A 17,642-nucleotide genomic window follows, 5' to 3' on the forward strand; every position below is an offset into this window, starting at 1 on the left:
GGCAAATCCTCTGTGGGAACATCAGGGACCAGAGACCCGTGACTTGCAGTGCTTCTTATGGACTTTCCGCTCGATTTTTGAGGAACCTGGGAGAGTTTCTTCGGCTGCAGCATGTCTGCTGACCCTACACCAGGGAGACCACTCCGTGGGCGAGTATGCCATTCAGTTCCGTACCCTGGCTGCTGAATTAACCTGGAACAACGAGGCTTTGGTGGCCACATTCTGGCAGGGACTGTCTTCTGGGATTAAGGACAAGCTGGTCACTCGTGATCTGCTATCTACCCTGGACGATCTCATCCTACTTGCCACCCGGGTTGACATGAGGATCCGGGAGCATTACCAAGAGGTTCTACGGGAGAGAGGATTTCCCAGGCTAGATTCTACTTTCCAGCAATCCTTACTATCCTCCTCAGTCGTCCTACCAGAGGATCCTATGCAGATGAACCGTGTCAAATTGTCTACCCAGGAGAGACAACACAGGCGCACTTCTGGACTTTGTCTGTATTGCGGCCTCGGAGGCCATATTGTGCGTTTGTGTCCCCAGAGGCCAGAGAGACCCCATTGCCTAGTATTGGTTGGAGAGACAACCCTAGGTGGAACGGTACCAAATAAAGCATTCTGTTCCAAGTTGACTAGTCCTGTGACTTTAGTATCCCGCAAGAGGACGCATCGGGTTTCTGCCTATCTAGACTCCGGGACCGCGGCAAACTTCATCCAAAAGGCTAGTGGATTATCTTCAGTTGCCCACAGTTCCCCAGGAGACATCTTTGGCTGTTGCCTCAGTGAATGGACTGCCTCTGCCCGACCCGATCGTTTCTAAAACCAAGCCGTTGAAGCTCCAGGTAGGAGCCCTTCGTTCTGAACTAATTTCTTTCCTTGTTTTGCCCAAGGCATCAATCCTGTTCGGCTGGGCCTGCCTTGGCTTCGACTGCATGCCCCAGTCCTGGAATTCTGGAGAGGTTCTCCAATGGGGCTCCAAGTGCCTCGGTCATGGTCTGTTACAAATCCATCCTGTCCAGCCTCCTCTGCCTCAGTCATTGGCGGGACTGCCCCCCCAATTCGCTCAGTTTGCAGATGTCTTTAGCAAGAGGGAGGCTGAGACGCTGCCTACTCATCGGACTTATGACTGCCCCATTGAACTGGTTCCTAATGCCTCTCTCCCCCATGGATGGGTATATCCTCTCTCCTTGCCAGAGTCTCTATCCATGTCGGCATATATCAAGGAGAATTTGGAGAGGGGTTTCATACGAAAGTCTTCTTCCCCGGCCGGGGCTGGGTTCTTCTTCGTTAAAAAGAAAGACTGATCCCTTCAACCCTACATGGACTACCGTGGTCTCAAGCAGATCACGTTCAAGAACAAATACCCGTTGCCACTTATATCTGGACTATTTGACCATATACGGGGAGCCTGAATTTTTTAGAAACTAGACTTGGGTGGGGCTTATAATTTGATCCGAATCCGTCAAGGGGACGAGTGGAAAACTGCGTTCAACACCCGAGATGGGCACTACGAATACCTGGTGATGCCATTCGGAATGTGTAACGCTCCCGCGGTCTTCCAGAAATTTGTTAATGATATCTTTCGAGATCTCCTCTATGTCTGTGTTGTAGTTTATCTCGATGATATTTTGATTTTCTCCCCAGATCCAACGACTCATCGGAGGCATGTCCGTCAAGTTCTACTACGGTTAAGGGAGAATCGTTTATATGCCAAGCTGGAGAAGTGCGTCTTTGAGAGGAGTTCTTTGCCCTTCCTGGGCTACATCTTCTCGGATCAAGGTCTCAAGATGGATCCTGAGAAAGTGAGAGCTGTCCTGGAGTGGCCACGCCCTCAAGGCCTGAGGTCCATACAGCGTTTCCTGGGATTCGCCTATTTCTACCGGCAGTTTATCCAAAACTTCTCATCACTGACAGCTCCCATCTCTACCCTTACCAAGAAGGGTGTGAATACCAAGGTGTGGACTCCAGAGGCAGAGTTCGCATTTATTAGCCTCAAAAAAGCCTTCACTTCAGCTTCGATCCTCCATCATCCTGGCGTATCTCGGCAATTTTCATTGGAGGTGAACGCTTCTTCTGTTGGTGCATGTACACTTCTGTTCCAGAGGAGCTCCAAAGGAAAGGTAGTAGTATGTGGCTATTACTAGAGACTTTTTTCCTTCTGCAGAGCGCAATTACTCTATTGGGGATCGGGAGCTACTGGCCATCAAATTGGCTCTGGAGGAGTGGAGACATCTTCTAGAGTGCGCAGCTCACCCCATCCTTTATCTACACCGACCACAAGAACCTTACCTATCTTCAGTCCGCTCAATGACTAAATCCCCGTCAAACCAGGTGGTCACTGTTCTTCACCCGTTTCCAATTTGTGCTCCACTAACATCCCGCTGACAAGAATGTGAGGGCCGATGCCCTGTCCAGGTAATTTGAGACGGATGACACGGTGGAGTCCCTTCAAAGTATCACAGACCCGTCCTGCATTGTCACTGCCAATCCTTTGCAGGTTAGAGACATCCCTCCCGGGAGGACTTTTGTTCGGTTGGCAGACAGGAGAAGAATTCTCCGCTGGGGACACAGTTCTAAACTGGCTGGGCACGCTGGTGTTCGCAAAACACGAGACCTGATTACTCGTCACTTCTGGTGGCCCACGCTACCCAAAGATGTTTGTGGACTTTGTCTCTTCTTGCACGGTGTGTGCTTCTAACAAAGTTACTCACTCCAAGCCTGACAGCCTGCTTCAACCTCTGCCTGTACCCAATGCCCCCTGGCAGCACATTATGATGAACTTTGTCACAGACCTTCCTCCCTCAGCGGGATGCAACACTGTCTAGGTGGTGGTGGACCGGTTCTCAAAGATGGCACATTTTATCCTGCTGACCGACCTACCTTCTGCTCCCCGACTGGCGAGTCTCTTCTTTCAGCATATCTTCCGCTTGTATGGCTTGCCCTTTCACATTGTGTAAGATCAGGGGGTTCAATTTACCTCAAAGTTCTGGAGAGCCCTCTGTAAACTCCTGGATGTGAGATTGGACTTTCCCTCAGCCTATCACCACCGGTCCAATGGGCAAGTCGAGAGGATCAACCAGATCATGGAGAATAATCTCCCCCACTTCATCTCTTTACAGCATGATAACTGGGTACAGCTTCTTCCATGGGCCGAGTTCTCATACAACAACCACACAAGTGAGTCCACCACTTCCACTCCATTTCACATTGTGTACAGTCAACATCCTAGAGTCCCTATTCCTGTGTCGACTACATCTCAGCTGCTGACTCTGCATTTGGGAACTTTCTGCAAACCTGGCAACAGACCCGGTCCTCTATTTTGCTGGCAGTCGATCGCATGAAGTGAAAAGCGGATACAAAAAGAAGCGAGCCGCCTCAGTATCTTCCAGGTACCAAAGTCTGGCTGTCCTCTCGGAACATTCATTTGAAGGTGCCTTCATACAAGTTTGCTCCCAGGTTCCTCGGTCCTTTTGAGATTCTGCAACAGATAAACCCTGTCTCCTATAAGCTGCGGCTGCCTCCTACCCTCGGAATCCCTAACTCCTTCCATGTGTCCCTCCTGAAACCAGTGGTCCTGAACCGCTACAGCAAGACTTCCAGTTCCAAAGTTGCTCCCTGCGGTTCTTCTGATGTGTTCGAGGTGAGGGAGATCCTGGACTGCAAAAGGGTAGGAGGAAGGACTTTCTATTTGGTGGACTGGAGAGGGTTTGGTCCTAAGGAGAGATCCCAGGAGCCGGAAGAGATCCTCAGTGCCCATGCTCTAATTAAGAAATTCCTCTCTCGCTCTGGCCCCAAGAAGAGGGGCGGAAGAGGGGGGATACTGTAGCGTCCACCTACTCACCTCCCGACGCCCGCAGCCATGGATCTCTGAGCGCTGGCCCCCATCTCCTTCTTAGGAGACGCCAGCACTCACTTCCGCTCCGTACTGCTTTGTCCCGTAGGGTGCGCGCGAGCGCTCGAGCCCGCTTTTAAAGGGCCAGTGCGCAATGAAAACAATCATCATCATCAACTCACATGATTTCCTGGACTATAAGAAGGTCCCGGCCCTTGTGATCCTTGCCTGAGCATTGTTAGTGTTTCTCTTAGTGTTTTCCCGTTCCAGCTGTTACCCGTGCCCTGTTACCTGTTCCTGTATCCCGTGCTGCATCTTGTTCCTGTGCCTACTAGTGTTGGAATCATGTCCACTGCACCTGCTGTCGTTTGCCACGTCCTGTGTCATCTGCCACATCCTGCGTCATCTGCCACGTGTGGCGCAACCTGCGGCACCTGCTGTCATCCGCCACATCTGGCGTAACCTGCTGCACACACCTCCATCCATGCCAGAGCTGCGGCCACTGTCTGGACTACCCAGGTACCCTATTGCGGGACTTTGTATTACAGGGGTGCTCTGTTGTTTGGCCAGTTGCCTCCCCACTACGGCGGTGCGTCCTTGTGGGTCCATATACCCACGAACCGTGACACCCTATAAATGCACGTCATACATGTTTAGAATCTGTTCATCTGGTGCTTGGGCATAACTATAGCCATAGCAGCTGATGTGGGGCTAAGAGGCTGAGAGGGCTAACTTAGGTGCAGAAATGTTAATCCTTTTTGTTTTCTATCGCTACTATGTAGGTTTTCCTGTTTGCAGAAGATCTGATGTAAGGTCCTAACTGTAGGGGGGGCAGAGGTAGCAGTTGCACCCGGGCCCTGATGCCGGAGGGTGCCCGAAGGCTCCTCTGCTAAATAAGAAAACACTAGTATTATAAATGGCACATGGTAGGTTGGGGTCCTTACAGTATTGCATTGGGAAAATTATGCCTCTGATCTGATATATGACAACTCTAGCTTACTGTTAACAAGGTGGTGGGGGCTATTCCTAACTTTGCAGTGGAGCCCTATGAACTCTAGTTGTGTTCTGCTTTCCTAATATGAGTTAGATGTAAGTTTCCTTCTGAATACATTAAGAAACCATTCTGGGGAATTCACATAATATTCTAAATAATGGCAAAGTAAAATAATAAAATGCAGATGTAGCAGTTTTGATTTTAGGGCTAAATAGTATATGGATGCAATAAATGAAGCTTTGGTTCATTCATTCAATGCTACCCATAAATCAACATTCTGACCTTTTATTGTCAGGGAGCACCCAAGCTGATACTATAACTCCTTATAGCATTGATTTCTAATAAGTGAGAACATTACATTACTGCACAGCATATTACCCAACCACTAATATAAATTATGAGAAATGGAGACCAGCATGACATTGAGTCCTGTATTTATATGTTACATTTTTCTATAACACCTGTAAATTGAGGTGTGACGACTGTTAAACTTTATATCCTGCTCCCCCATAACACTCACATGGAGCAAGAAAGCGGAGATAGGGGGAACTGTTTGACAGAGTCCTAAAACTAGAGAGCAGGTGATCACAAGTGATTTCCAAGTACCCATATAGCTGCAGTTTCAGACCTAGCCACTATCAAATGTACGGAGCTGGGCCTGGTAAGCAATGAAAAGGCCGCAGTGCTCATCCGAGCGCCACGGCGATCAAATTTATTCTAATTTACGCCAGATTTTACACTGTGGGGTGTAGCAAGGTAGAGGCCCGTGCCGGGCCCCGCTCCCCCAGAGCAGATTACCCTCCCCCTTCCCTATTACCATAGGACAATTAAAAAAAGAAAAGTATACTCACCTCACCACTCCTCTTCTCCCCGCCAGGTCCCCTCAGGCTCCCTCCACATGCTGCTACTCATACAATGTACAGACTCTGAGCAGCGCCATGACATTGTATATGAAGCAGCACTCAGGACATTAAGTGCTGCATCGCATATAAGGCATTGACGCTGCTTGGCATCAGGACCTAGTATGAGCCGCGGCATGCTGAGGGGACCCGGAGGGAAGAAGCGGGGAGGTGAGAATACTTATTTTTTTATTTTATGTCCGATGGGAAGGAGGAATGGATGGCACACAGCTGTGGTCGTTGCGCCACAATTGTGACACAGGGCCAGCTGAAGGATGCGACACATTTATTAAGAGGTGTTCGCCTCTTAATAAATGTGTTGCATCGGAGTCCAAAAATTAGTTTATTAAGACTGGCGTATGGAAAAATCTCCCCCAATGTCTTCAGTAACTTTCTTGATGGCAAAGTGCCATAGCGATAAATGATAAATAAGTTGGCTCAGAATATTCCTCTTCTGTTTTACACTACACCTTAATGGGGTTGTCACACAACCCCTTTCTGTATGTCCTGTTAGGGCATATGAATGTCATAGAGTATGGGATACCCCACTCAGACTCTCCTCTATGAGTCAAAATGGAGAGCTATTTTGGCGGACCTGGTTCATCCATAAAGAATATACTCGGCCAGTCATTTGGCAGGCTGCTATGGAATACTACATTTCCCATGGGAAGACACAGCTTTAGAGAAGCCATGGCGTTCAGCTGATTACTCAGCCAACTTCTGTTTAATAAGGGGTCGCCCTTTATGAAACAAGACCTTTAAAGTTTAAGAAATCGTGGATGTTTAGTCATATTAAGTGTTGTTTATATGATGGTGTTATAATATTTACATGCAAACTTGAACTGTATTTAGTTGCCAATTAGGCAACAAACTAATTAGATTTTATGTCATGTTTTTTTAATTATCAAAGTAAGAATCTTTATACCTTTAGATTGACCTTCACTATGTAAAGCTCATACTCCATGCACGCTGATAACAATAATTATAAACGGTAATTAACACCTGCACCGAATGTTTAATTATGTGAATTACCAATTATCCAGAAGCCATAATTAATTAAATATACTTCAAATATGCCAAGACAGTTTGTTCAGTTGGGCATACAATTTTCATCTCCATTAGCTAAAGTAAAGTAGGATGTGCTCTCTGGAAGAGACTGCAATAAAAACTTGTGACTAGAAACTCCGTACATTGTCTGACTTCCAAAAAGAGAATGCTAATGTCCCCATAAGATAATATCCTAGACTTGTGTAATGTATCAGTTTTCCTTGGAGTGTTCTTTTAATTTAGATTTAAAGGGATAATCCATTATCAGCATAAACTTGACAGTGTTCGGAGTAAAACGCTCTTTACCACTGTCAAGCAAAGTTATTCAACCGTCATAGTTATTGGTTGGACAACTTGCTAAAGGAACAAAGTAGCTTTATCTGGGACTAAAGCACTGCCCACTTCAGTTTTTTTCATATGGGTACTATCCGTTGTTTTAACTGATAGCACCCTGACACATTCATTTGAATAGGGCCATGCACACTTCCGTTGTTTTAACGGAACCGTTCGGCCATTCCGTCAAAAATAGGGCTGGTTCTACTCCTGCCCATTTTTGACGGAACAGTCTCGGCCTTTGCATTGATTTGGTCCGTGAAACAACGGACTGCACGCAGAAGCCATCCGTGTGCGGTCTGTGATTCATGGAACCGTCATTAGCGGCCGTTCAACAGCCGACAGAAGTGTGCATGAGGCCTAAGGCCTCATACACAGTCTGTTTTACGGCTTTGTAAACCTCGGGATGTAGAGAGCCATAATACAACATCCATCGACTTCTATATGACCATACTGTACCTCTGGGTGCATCTGATTTCATACAGGGCTTTTTCGGTTGGATTCCGTATGAATTAGACAGAAAAAAAAACATTGAATTCAGGAATATCTTTGTGTGCCTCCATACAGCCTCGGTGCACACAATTGCGAGGTCGGGACAGTTTAAAGTGTTTACTGAACATAAATTAGTGAACCACTTGTTTTACATATATAGCTTCAATGAAACATTTAAATAGTAAACATAAAATACACATAAAATCCTCCGAATGTTGTTATTTTGTATTATAAGACTTTTAAAGATTGAACATTATTATTATTATGATTTTTTTCATTATTATGGTTATGATTATTATTATTAATAAGGTATTTGCCAATATTATCTAAATAAAGTGCATTTGTATTATTACAAAGTTATTTGTTTACTAGCCAATAACATTTATCACCTATCCATGGGTCTTTCCTATGTTGTATGGCCCATACCTTGCACCATTTATGTTGCCTATCTATGAATGATCTTATTGACATGTTTTTGTTAGCAAAGTCTCCAGAAAAGAACACTAATGAGGTCTCAACACTTCTTACAGCTGATAGTTTGCCACAATTACAGGTATTTCCAGTTTAGCTAATTTTTGAGATAACAATTTCAGCAGCTCAATTCACTCCCCTATTCTGTCTTCTACATTGTAGATCAATGTATCAGCCATGAGGTCAAGCTGGTTAGCTCATAATTTATTGCTTAGACTACATACAAGTGTAGCAAACAGAGAAGTATTAGGTCTGTACTGATTTTAAGCCTTTGGATGCAAACAGGAAGGTTTCTGTTCATTGACAGCAAGCGGCATTTTTTTGTAAAATGGTGAAAATGTTAAATACAATGTAAACAGAAAATTTGCATAATTTTTTATTAATAGGTTTTCACAACACTATTGTACTATGTGGATGGATAGATAGATAGATAGATAGATAGATAGATAGATAGATAGATAGATAGATAGATAGATAGATAGATAGATAGATAGATAGATAGATAGATAGATAGATTTGCTGTCATATGATCCTGCAATATTTAGTAAATAAAACCAATAGTAATACATTAGGGGCTTGGGTTATCTGGACCTGCCCTCTACTATGGAACTACAGGTCCAATAATATCTTTCCGACATTAGGTATGAGCTATCCTTGTAGATGCTATTTGTCAGGAAGCTGTTTAACATGTGCAAGGACATCTACTCAGGTCCTAACAGATAAAGACCAGTCACTGACCTTTTCCCAAAGATATGCTGCATTCCTCCCCTGCCTACATTATTCATTTCACAATCTAAATTCCAATGTTGTGTTGGTGCTAGTACCACATGCAATAAACATCCAACCACATACACATTAGGAGGTCTAACAATTCCTCTTACAAACCCAAACATCACATTTTGCCTGCATTAATCATCTGCCAAATACAAGCATGTGTCATGCAGCGCATATACTCATCCTGAATGCCACAGTATGACTATTAATAGATCACCTATACACAATATATACATAAAGAGAATATATTTGCTTTTTACATGCATTACAATGAACAACAATAGCTCAACATGGATGTTACACACATTAAGGAATTTGGTTAATCTTACGTTTCTGGCTGGAATAACCTGGGTAATACCCATAATATCCAGTGATCCTTAAGATCCGGTCTTCTATTGTCGCCACACCGTTGGGGGCTGCTTTGACATCCATAAAGATTGAAGGGTTTGGTCGTAATGTGTTGGATGAGATTGGTCTCACAGAGTTCTGTCTGCTTTAGTCTCTGGTTGTAAGGCTTTTATGGGATAGTTCCAGGTACTACCCAGGGTCCTGGCTAATACTTGTGCTGCAAGATACTAAAATATTACTGTATCGTGATGCAAGCCAGTGCCTCAATAATGCTGCACTGAAATGTGTGACTCCTCTCTGATAGCAAGTGCTTGCGCTCTCCAAGGTGCTGAACCAGCAGTGCTCACACTTGTAAGTGCCTCTAGTGCTGCTGTCCAATGTTGTTGTCACATCTGCTGCACTGCTTTATATTCACATCGATCCCAATGCTGATCCACACTTCTACTGATCACTAGTGCTGCTATCCACAGTAATGTCACACCTATACTGATCACTACTGCTGCTCTCTGAGGTGCTGACCCACACTTATACTAAACACTAGTGCTGCTATCCCAGGTGCTGACCCACACTTATACTAATCACTAGTGCTGCTATCCCAGGTGCTGATCCACACTTATACTGATCACTAGTGATGCTATCCCCACTAATGTCACACTTATACTGATCACTAGTGCTGCTATCCCAGTTGCTGACCCACACTTATACTGATCACTAGTGCTGCTATCCCAGGTGCTGATTCACACTTATACTGATCACTAGTGATGCTATCCCAGGTGCTGATCCACACTTATACTGACCACTAGTGATGCTATCCCCACTAATGTCACACTTATACTGAACACAAGTGCTACTATCCCAGAAGCTGATCCTCACTTATACTGATTACTAGTTCTGCTATCCCAGGAGCTGATCCACACTTATACTGACCACTAGTGATGCTATCCCCACTAATGTCACACTTATACTGAACACAAGTGCTGCTATCCCAGAAGCTGATTCTCACTTATACTGATCACTAGTGCTGCTATCCCAGGAGCTGATCCTGACTTATTTTGGACACCTTATTCTGCCATCACGTTTATACTGATCCCTAATGCTACTCTCCACACACTGATCGCTAGTGCTGCTGTCTCAGGTGCTAGTCCAAAATAATGTCAAAGTCTACTACTCAAGACTTTATCCTGGGGCTAGGACTTTCAAGTGTCTCAGGTGCTAAATCACATAATGTCCCAGCATGCTGCACTCCTGTGACCAGGCTCTGCTGTTCAATGTGCTGAAACACTCTAATGTCCCAGCCTGCAGCACTCTTGTTATCCCAGTCTCTACTGTCCAAATAACTGAAGCACTCTAATGTCCCAGCCTGCAGCACTCCTGTTATCCCAGGCACTGCTGTCCAAGGTGCTGACTGCGCTGCTGGTCCCGGTTGACACCAGTGCTCGGATACCGCAATCGTCCAGGATTTTGAGCGCTCGGAGCAGCTGCTTCCCGACTGCTGACTGTGAACGAGTCTCCCAGCCTCTGAGAGTGCTGATTCTGCTGCACTTGGTCCTCTCACATCTGTCCCTCTATATGTGACGGCCCAAGTTCTCTCCTTGATGCAATATTACTGCTGTTGTAGGATCAGCATTGCTGCAACACTGAGCTTCTCCCTGCTGTGCTCAGTATTGTCCTTGCGGCTGGCTGCTCCGGCTTTGCTGCTATATGTGTACGATGCTTCACATCACCGCATTAGCCCCATGCACGCCGGCCTCTGTGTCACTCAGGAGCGCACAACTTCTGCTTGTACATTTTTGAAAGAGCAGCCAGGGGGCGCTGCTGTAAAATCATTGAAATGTATCGGCGATGGCACGCACTATACCATTCCCTGGTACAGATCCTGGACACTTTACTACTTCAGCATTATTGCAGCAAGATATCAAGCTACAGTTTTCATTTCTTCAGAATGACTGGAATACATTAGAGGAATATTAAAATGTGAAATTCCCAGTCTATGACAAACGCTAACATTATTTTACACCAACTGCAATATGTTGGTGTTAGTTGGATTTATATTCCATGCAGAATAAAAATAGAATCTTATTTCTTAAGACTTTGCTGTAGTGAGGTATAATAGACAAGGGTGTATAAAGAGGGTAATGTCCCTCCTGGTGCTAGTTCATAGCATTAAACTACAAATCCTCCTCCCACCCTCCCTTTGGGGGGCAGTGGTGCTTTCCTCAACCCTTATAGGAGGAAAGTCTGGCATAATGTTCCTTAGTTTGCCACTTTGTAACACAGAAACTTGTGTGGAAGTAGTAAAGGGCCAACCTAACCATAGGGCCCCATCACAGATGCAGCAGTTGTCTCTATTGTAATATATGGTGGTTAATTATTATTTTTTTTTTTTAAAAAACAACTAAAAGCCTACAACCATCAGTGCTCTACCAGACTTGAAATATTCATCCCTTCATCACTAAATGTACTAGATAATGTCTCATAGCTCCCTGTTCTGGACATTGTGGCAGTGACAAAACTCATGCGGAGATTTTTAACACAATGTATGCTGCCCCACTTCTGCCTGGCAGCATTTCCAATGCCCATGTACAAACCGTAACCGGATCTTCAGCTGCACAGTCTCAGATAATTGCCTCTAAGCTATGACATAAAAAATGAAATATCCGTTTTCTAAAAAGAAATAACTTTATATATAAGGCAGGAGAGACATTTGTACTTCTTTTAAGTTCTATGAAGTATACGCGCTCCAAAAGTCTAGGGCAATACATGTCATAGATATAGACCATGCGCCTGTTCAGACAGTGGGTCTCTTATTCACAAGTACTATAATGTTAGCTAACATGGAGTAACATCAGAGGCGTAGCTGGGGATTTAGCAAGGGGGGGGGTGAAACACATCTGAGTAGGCCCCCCACACAGTATAATTACCCCTTAGTGTGCTCCACATAGTATAATACCCTTATAGCCGCCTCCACACAGGATGATGCCCCTATGGTTGCCCCCACACAATAATGCTCCCATAGCTGCCCCCACATAGTATAATGACCTCTTAGTGCCCCCACACAGTATAACGCCTCTATAGTGCCTCCGCACACAGAATAATGCCTCCATAGCTGCCCTTAACACAGTATAATTCCCTCATAGCTGTCCCACACAGTGTAATGCCCTTATAGCTGTCCCCACATAGTATAATGCCCCCATAGCTGTCCCACAGAGTATAATGCCCCATATAGTATAATGCCCCCATAGCTGCCCCATACAGTATAATGCCACCAAAGCTGCCCCCATACAGTATACTTCCCTATTACAGCACCCCCATACCGAGTTTAATGCCCCCTAGCTGCCACCACAGAGTATAATGCCCCATAGTGCCTAATAAAAAACGAATACAATAAATATTTACCTATCCCCGTTCCCACGTCAAGTGGAGGAAACCCATCTGCTCCTCTGCTCTGTGCAGTGTGTGGCTCTGCACAGACAGACGCAATGTCGTTGCTACATTGCGCCTGTCGGCATCGAGCCGCTCACAGCTGGAATTACACAGTGAATGCTGGAGCAAGGAGTCGTCCGCTCCCTGCTCTAGCATTGGTTTCAAATGGATCTGCGTCCTGAGGACCCAGATACAGTTAAGCCGGGACCCACCACCGCTGGGGGACCGGCCCAGAGGCCCACCATCTCAGCGGGCCCGGGGCCACCACCCCCTCTGCCCCCCACTAGCCACGCTACTAAATTACATCATTCTTTATACATCCAGGGAGGAATAATCCCATCCCTTTTAGTAGTGATCTGGTCGTGTAGAAGATACTTCAAAAAGTAGAACCAAGTTGTGCATAGTAAGATTTATTTTAGGCGTCTTCACTATTTTATATTAAGGAAATCAGTTACCTTGACAGATTCCCTTGAGCAAGAGCTATCAGATTCTCCATAAGAAACACCTTAGTACAGGGCACCAATTAAAAGTACATTCTACCAAAGACCTATTGGCGCATATGTATGTGTCCCCCACTCAGGAACCCCTTGGTCTTCGTCAGAGTGGGGAGGCACTAGCAAAGATATATGGTCCGTATATGCATTACATGGTTGGCCATTCATTTGACTATCCAGTATGTTATACGATGCATGGCCACTCCACAGCTTTCCCTGACCTTAGGCTGCCATAATATGGCCATTTTTTATAATATCTGTATTATGACTGCAAGTCCTGGACTCTCTGTCTGTGGTTCTACTGAATCAAAATTAGATCACTATAAGTACCCTCACCCTGACCTAGGCTTGATTTAGTAGATCCCAGTGGTACTTACTTAAAGGGATCGTCCACGATTGCAAAATCATGGCTGCTGTCTTCCAAAAACAGTGTAACACCTGTCCATGACTTGTGTTTGGTATTGCACCTCAGCTCTATTGAAATAAATGGGGCTGAGCTGCAATACCACACACAAACTGAGGACAAGCACGGCGCTGTTTTTGGAAGAAAGCAGCCTTTGTTTTTCTAAACCTGGATAACCCCTTTAAATGCGGTCATGCTGCAGCCATCTAAATCTGCCCTAAATTGGTTTTCCAGGGATTGCATCCAGCAGCCACGTAGCCTGTGCTTGGTCGCTGTTGCATGAATGTAGATTGTTCTGTACATTAAACTCAATGATTAAATTTTTACACCATAACATAGTGGAGATTTGTCAGAACTGGTGCAAAAGGAAAGTTGGAGCAGTTGTCCATAACAACTAGCCAGCATACATTTTTCAGAAGCCCTATACTTAAGTGAATATTGCAATCTGAGTCGATGCTATGGGCAACTGAACCACTTTTCCTTGGCACCAGTTTTGGGATGTGTCTAGTTTTGGTTTTTATATCTTCCAAGTTTAACCACTGAACCTGTAATAATCATTTGTAAGGGTCTGTTCTACTTGACCTTCATGATATTTAGACCCTGACACAGCAGTCATTACAGGTTTTTATTCTCGTATATTTTTTTATTTGCTTTAAATTTCAGTTTAGTAGGTAATTTCCATTTTATATTAAAATATAAAACTCATTCAAGTGACCGGAGTTAACTGTAGTAAACACATTTTCCATGCGATTATCAGACCCTACATTAAAATGGATACACAGCTTATGGGGTTACAATGTTGATTTGGGCAAGATGACAAAGAAAACGGGTAATGCCGTTTCTAACTGGAAAAAGGACATCTGCCAACAGCACAATTTTATTACACTGCCAGTGTGATCGATTGCATAGACATTGAATACAAGCCAAAATATAGAAAGGCAATAGCATTATCCTATCATTAATAAGTGACACTATAGAAATGTAAAGTAAATATTATTTTCTATAACTTTTAGGCAGATGAAAAGAAATCTAGAAATATAGTCAGAATGTATGACAAAGCTATATGGAAGACATTACATCCAGACACATCCCATATATACGGTCAGGTACAAGTGTCAATGTAAACCTTGACCATTTACATTATTTATTCCTCTTGGCAGTAAATAGACTGAACCAATGGGCATTCCTCGTCTAAAAAAACATATTAAATAGGACGGTTTTAATAAATGGGTAAAAGCCATATAAGCCCTGGGCAAGGAGAAGCCCCATAAATATCCACATGATGGAGTCTGAATAACATAGGAGCGAAATAACTTCCATTTATACTCTGGTGCCCTAAAGAGAAATGTGATCTATTATATTAAAGGGAATATTCTCAGCAAATTAGGATGAAGCACTCTAGGGAAATGTACACATAATAAGGTTGTAATGTGGAGGCCAGTGCCACATGGGCATTTTTACAGATAACCAGGAATGGATGCCAAATGTCTCGTCTAACATTGTCCTCAAAAGGGTCGTCTGGTTTCTGCAAATAATTATTTTTTTTGTGTACAATGAAAAGTTATACAATTTTCCAATATATTTTCTGCATTAATTTCTCCTAGTTTTCAAGATCTCTGCTTGTTGTTATTCAGTAGGAACATTCATTATTTACTTCCAGTGGATAATATTTTGTCCATGGTCGTGTGATGGACACGCAGGTGCTGGGATCGTTAGCAGACACAGCTCTGATTCACATACTGTAACGAGCCATGCACCTGTGTGTACATCACATCACATGACCATGGACAGAATTTTATCCACTGGACGTAAACAATCTATATTTTAAAAGCATTCTTACTTTGCATAATTTTTCCACAACTGCCTAAAACATTTGCACCGTCCTGTATATATTATGGTTTCTAAAGCAGTATTGGGGTGCATTCGCTTTGTCCAATGCCTTTTGAGGCAATAAAAAAAATTAAATAAATACCTGGTTGTTAGCAAATAGTTTACATAATGTCTACATTATAGAAAGTCTATTTAATAATAAGGGTAAACAATCAAGAACATAGAATACAACAAATGTAGACATTTTATGTAGATATTCGGTAATGAATAGCAAATAAATGCTAGCAGTTTGGGCAATGACTAATAATTATGACCCACACGGTTGCAATTTATCTAAAATGTCAGTAGTCACCATTAGTGAAGATGTGCAATGCAGGATCCTTTCAGTTCTCTTGTAATATTTAGTGAGGCTTTCATACAACGTTCATTTTATTAAAGGAAAAAAAAGTTGAGGCAATGCAGTCAACTCATTTCACTATTAAAAATGAATTTTTCCCAACACAGACACGGATGGCATATAAATGGGATATTGCCATGGAATCCGCAGAAATTTTATAACTGGCCCAGACTGCAGCCAATCCAGAAATTAAAAATGGCAGGCAGAAGCCTTCAATAGCCAGTGTTGGCAGATAGCTATATAAACAGATGGGGGGATAATATAAAATGAACACACATCCTGTCCACTATATCCATCTGTGACGCAGCCAATAACTCTATCCGGCCAGGTCACAGACAACATATCTTCTTGGCAGCTTTGTGACACTGCAAGTCCAGAATGGTATGCTAGCGGTGCCTATAACCTTTTGGTTTAACATTGTTGTATGCTACAACTGTTCGCTAGTCTTATTTAGTCTAGTATTTATGATTTTAAATCAAATAGTTGTGGGCGGTCATTCAATTGGCTCTGTACCTGGCTTTGCTTTACACCTCGCATGAGAGTAGAAGTCATATCTATCTTAGAAATAAACAGATAAAAAATGTGGTTTTCCATTGGAAAGATGAGGAGCGTAGACCACTAACCATCCCCCATAAGTTTATGTGAGTATTTCAGATTATAATACACTGTACAAAACAAAAACAAGGTCCACAAAGTTCTGGATAAGTGCTATGGATGGAGAACGTGTCTGATATATGGCATGTAAAAGCGCATGCCACAGGCGCATACGGCACTATGCATGGCCTCATTGAAGTACCTTAGCATTGTATTTGGGATCCATGTGGTACGGATCCCAAATACAGCCATCGGAACAAGGCCTTAAGCCTCATGCACACGGCCATGCACGTAATAATGGCCACGAGCCGCACTTTCGAGCCGTGCTCCAATACAAAGTATGGGAGCATGGCCCGTAAAATGCAAAAGATAGAACATGTTCTATCTGTTGCGGTACAGTTCTACGGCACGTAGAGATTCGGAAAGGTGTCCGTGGCCAATAGCACCGGACAGGTCCGTAATTGTGGACCGTATTACGGTACGCAATAACGGAGATTTTTTACGGTCTCCATGAGCTACACTGGCAGCAATAAATATGTGTAGTGTTGCACCGTGTTGACTTGGGGGCCCAGGGCAAGAATAGCTCTTGTACACGACAATAATGACCAGGCCTCTGATACAGCACATATTTTACCATGTTTAGCTGCTCAAATCCAAAAATGTAATGTTTTTAAAAAAAAAAAACAAAACTAAAATATGGAATATACCTTAAAAAAAAACAAGTCAGAACTAAATTTTGATATTTTACATATAAATTACATTTCTAGCGTTAAGACCAACAATCTTAGGGGTTATTCAGACGAATGGGATATACGTAAGTGCAACGCGCGATTTTCACACGCGTCGCACGGACCTATAATAGTCTTTAGGGCCGTGCAGACATGTGCGTGATTTATACGCAGCGTTGGTCCGCTGCGTAAGAGTCACGACATGTGCGTTCTTTGTGCGTTTTTCGCGCATCACGCACCCATTGAAGTCAATGGGTGGGTGAAAACCACGCATGTCACACGGAAGCACTTCCGTGCAAACAGCGTGATTCGCGCAACAGCTGTCAAAAGGATGAATGAAAACAGAAAAGCACCACGTGCTTTTCTGTTTACAAACATCCAAATGGAGTGTTATAATGATGGTGGCTGCGCGAAAACCTCGCAGCCGCGCATCATATGATGCTGCCAGACGGAGCTGTCAAGTGCCTTTTGGGCAGGCAAAACGCCACGTTTTTTGCTTGCGCAAAAGGCACACGCTCGTGTAAATCCAGCCTTAGAGGAAGTTATTTTCTAACTGATCAACGTTACAGGGAGCTAGAAACGT

General features: G+C 43.8%; 1 protein-coding gene and 1 long non-coding RNA gene across 3 annotated transcripts in view; one reads left to right on the forward strand and one right to left on the reverse strand.

The window, feature by feature from the left end:
• SLC35F4 (solute carrier family 35 member F4) overlaps positions 1–10,939 on the reverse strand; it is a 131,295-nt gene extending 120,356 nt beyond the window's left edge. For both annotated transcript variants that reach the window (XM_075843403.1, XM_075843402.1), the window contains exon 1: positions 9,172–10,939. In XM_075843403.1, coding sequence (XP_075699518.1) covers positions 9,172–9,274 — 103 coding nt within the window. In that variant the 5' untranslated portion in view covers positions 9,275–10,939. The remainder of the gene's footprint in view (positions 1–9,171) is intronic.
• Positions 1–17,642, forward strand: part of LOC142664349 (uncharacterized) — a 103,187-nt gene that overhangs the window by 37,024 nt on the left and 48,521 nt on the right. The window lies entirely within an intron of this gene.

This window comes from Rhinoderma darwinii, chromosome 12 (assembly GCF_050947455.1).
Source record: "Rhinoderma darwinii isolate aRhiDar2 chromosome 12, aRhiDar2.hap1, whole genome shotgun sequence".
In the NCBI taxonomy this organism is placed as follows: Eukaryota; Metazoa; Chordata; class Amphibia; order Anura; family Rhinodermatidae; genus Rhinoderma; species Rhinoderma darwinii.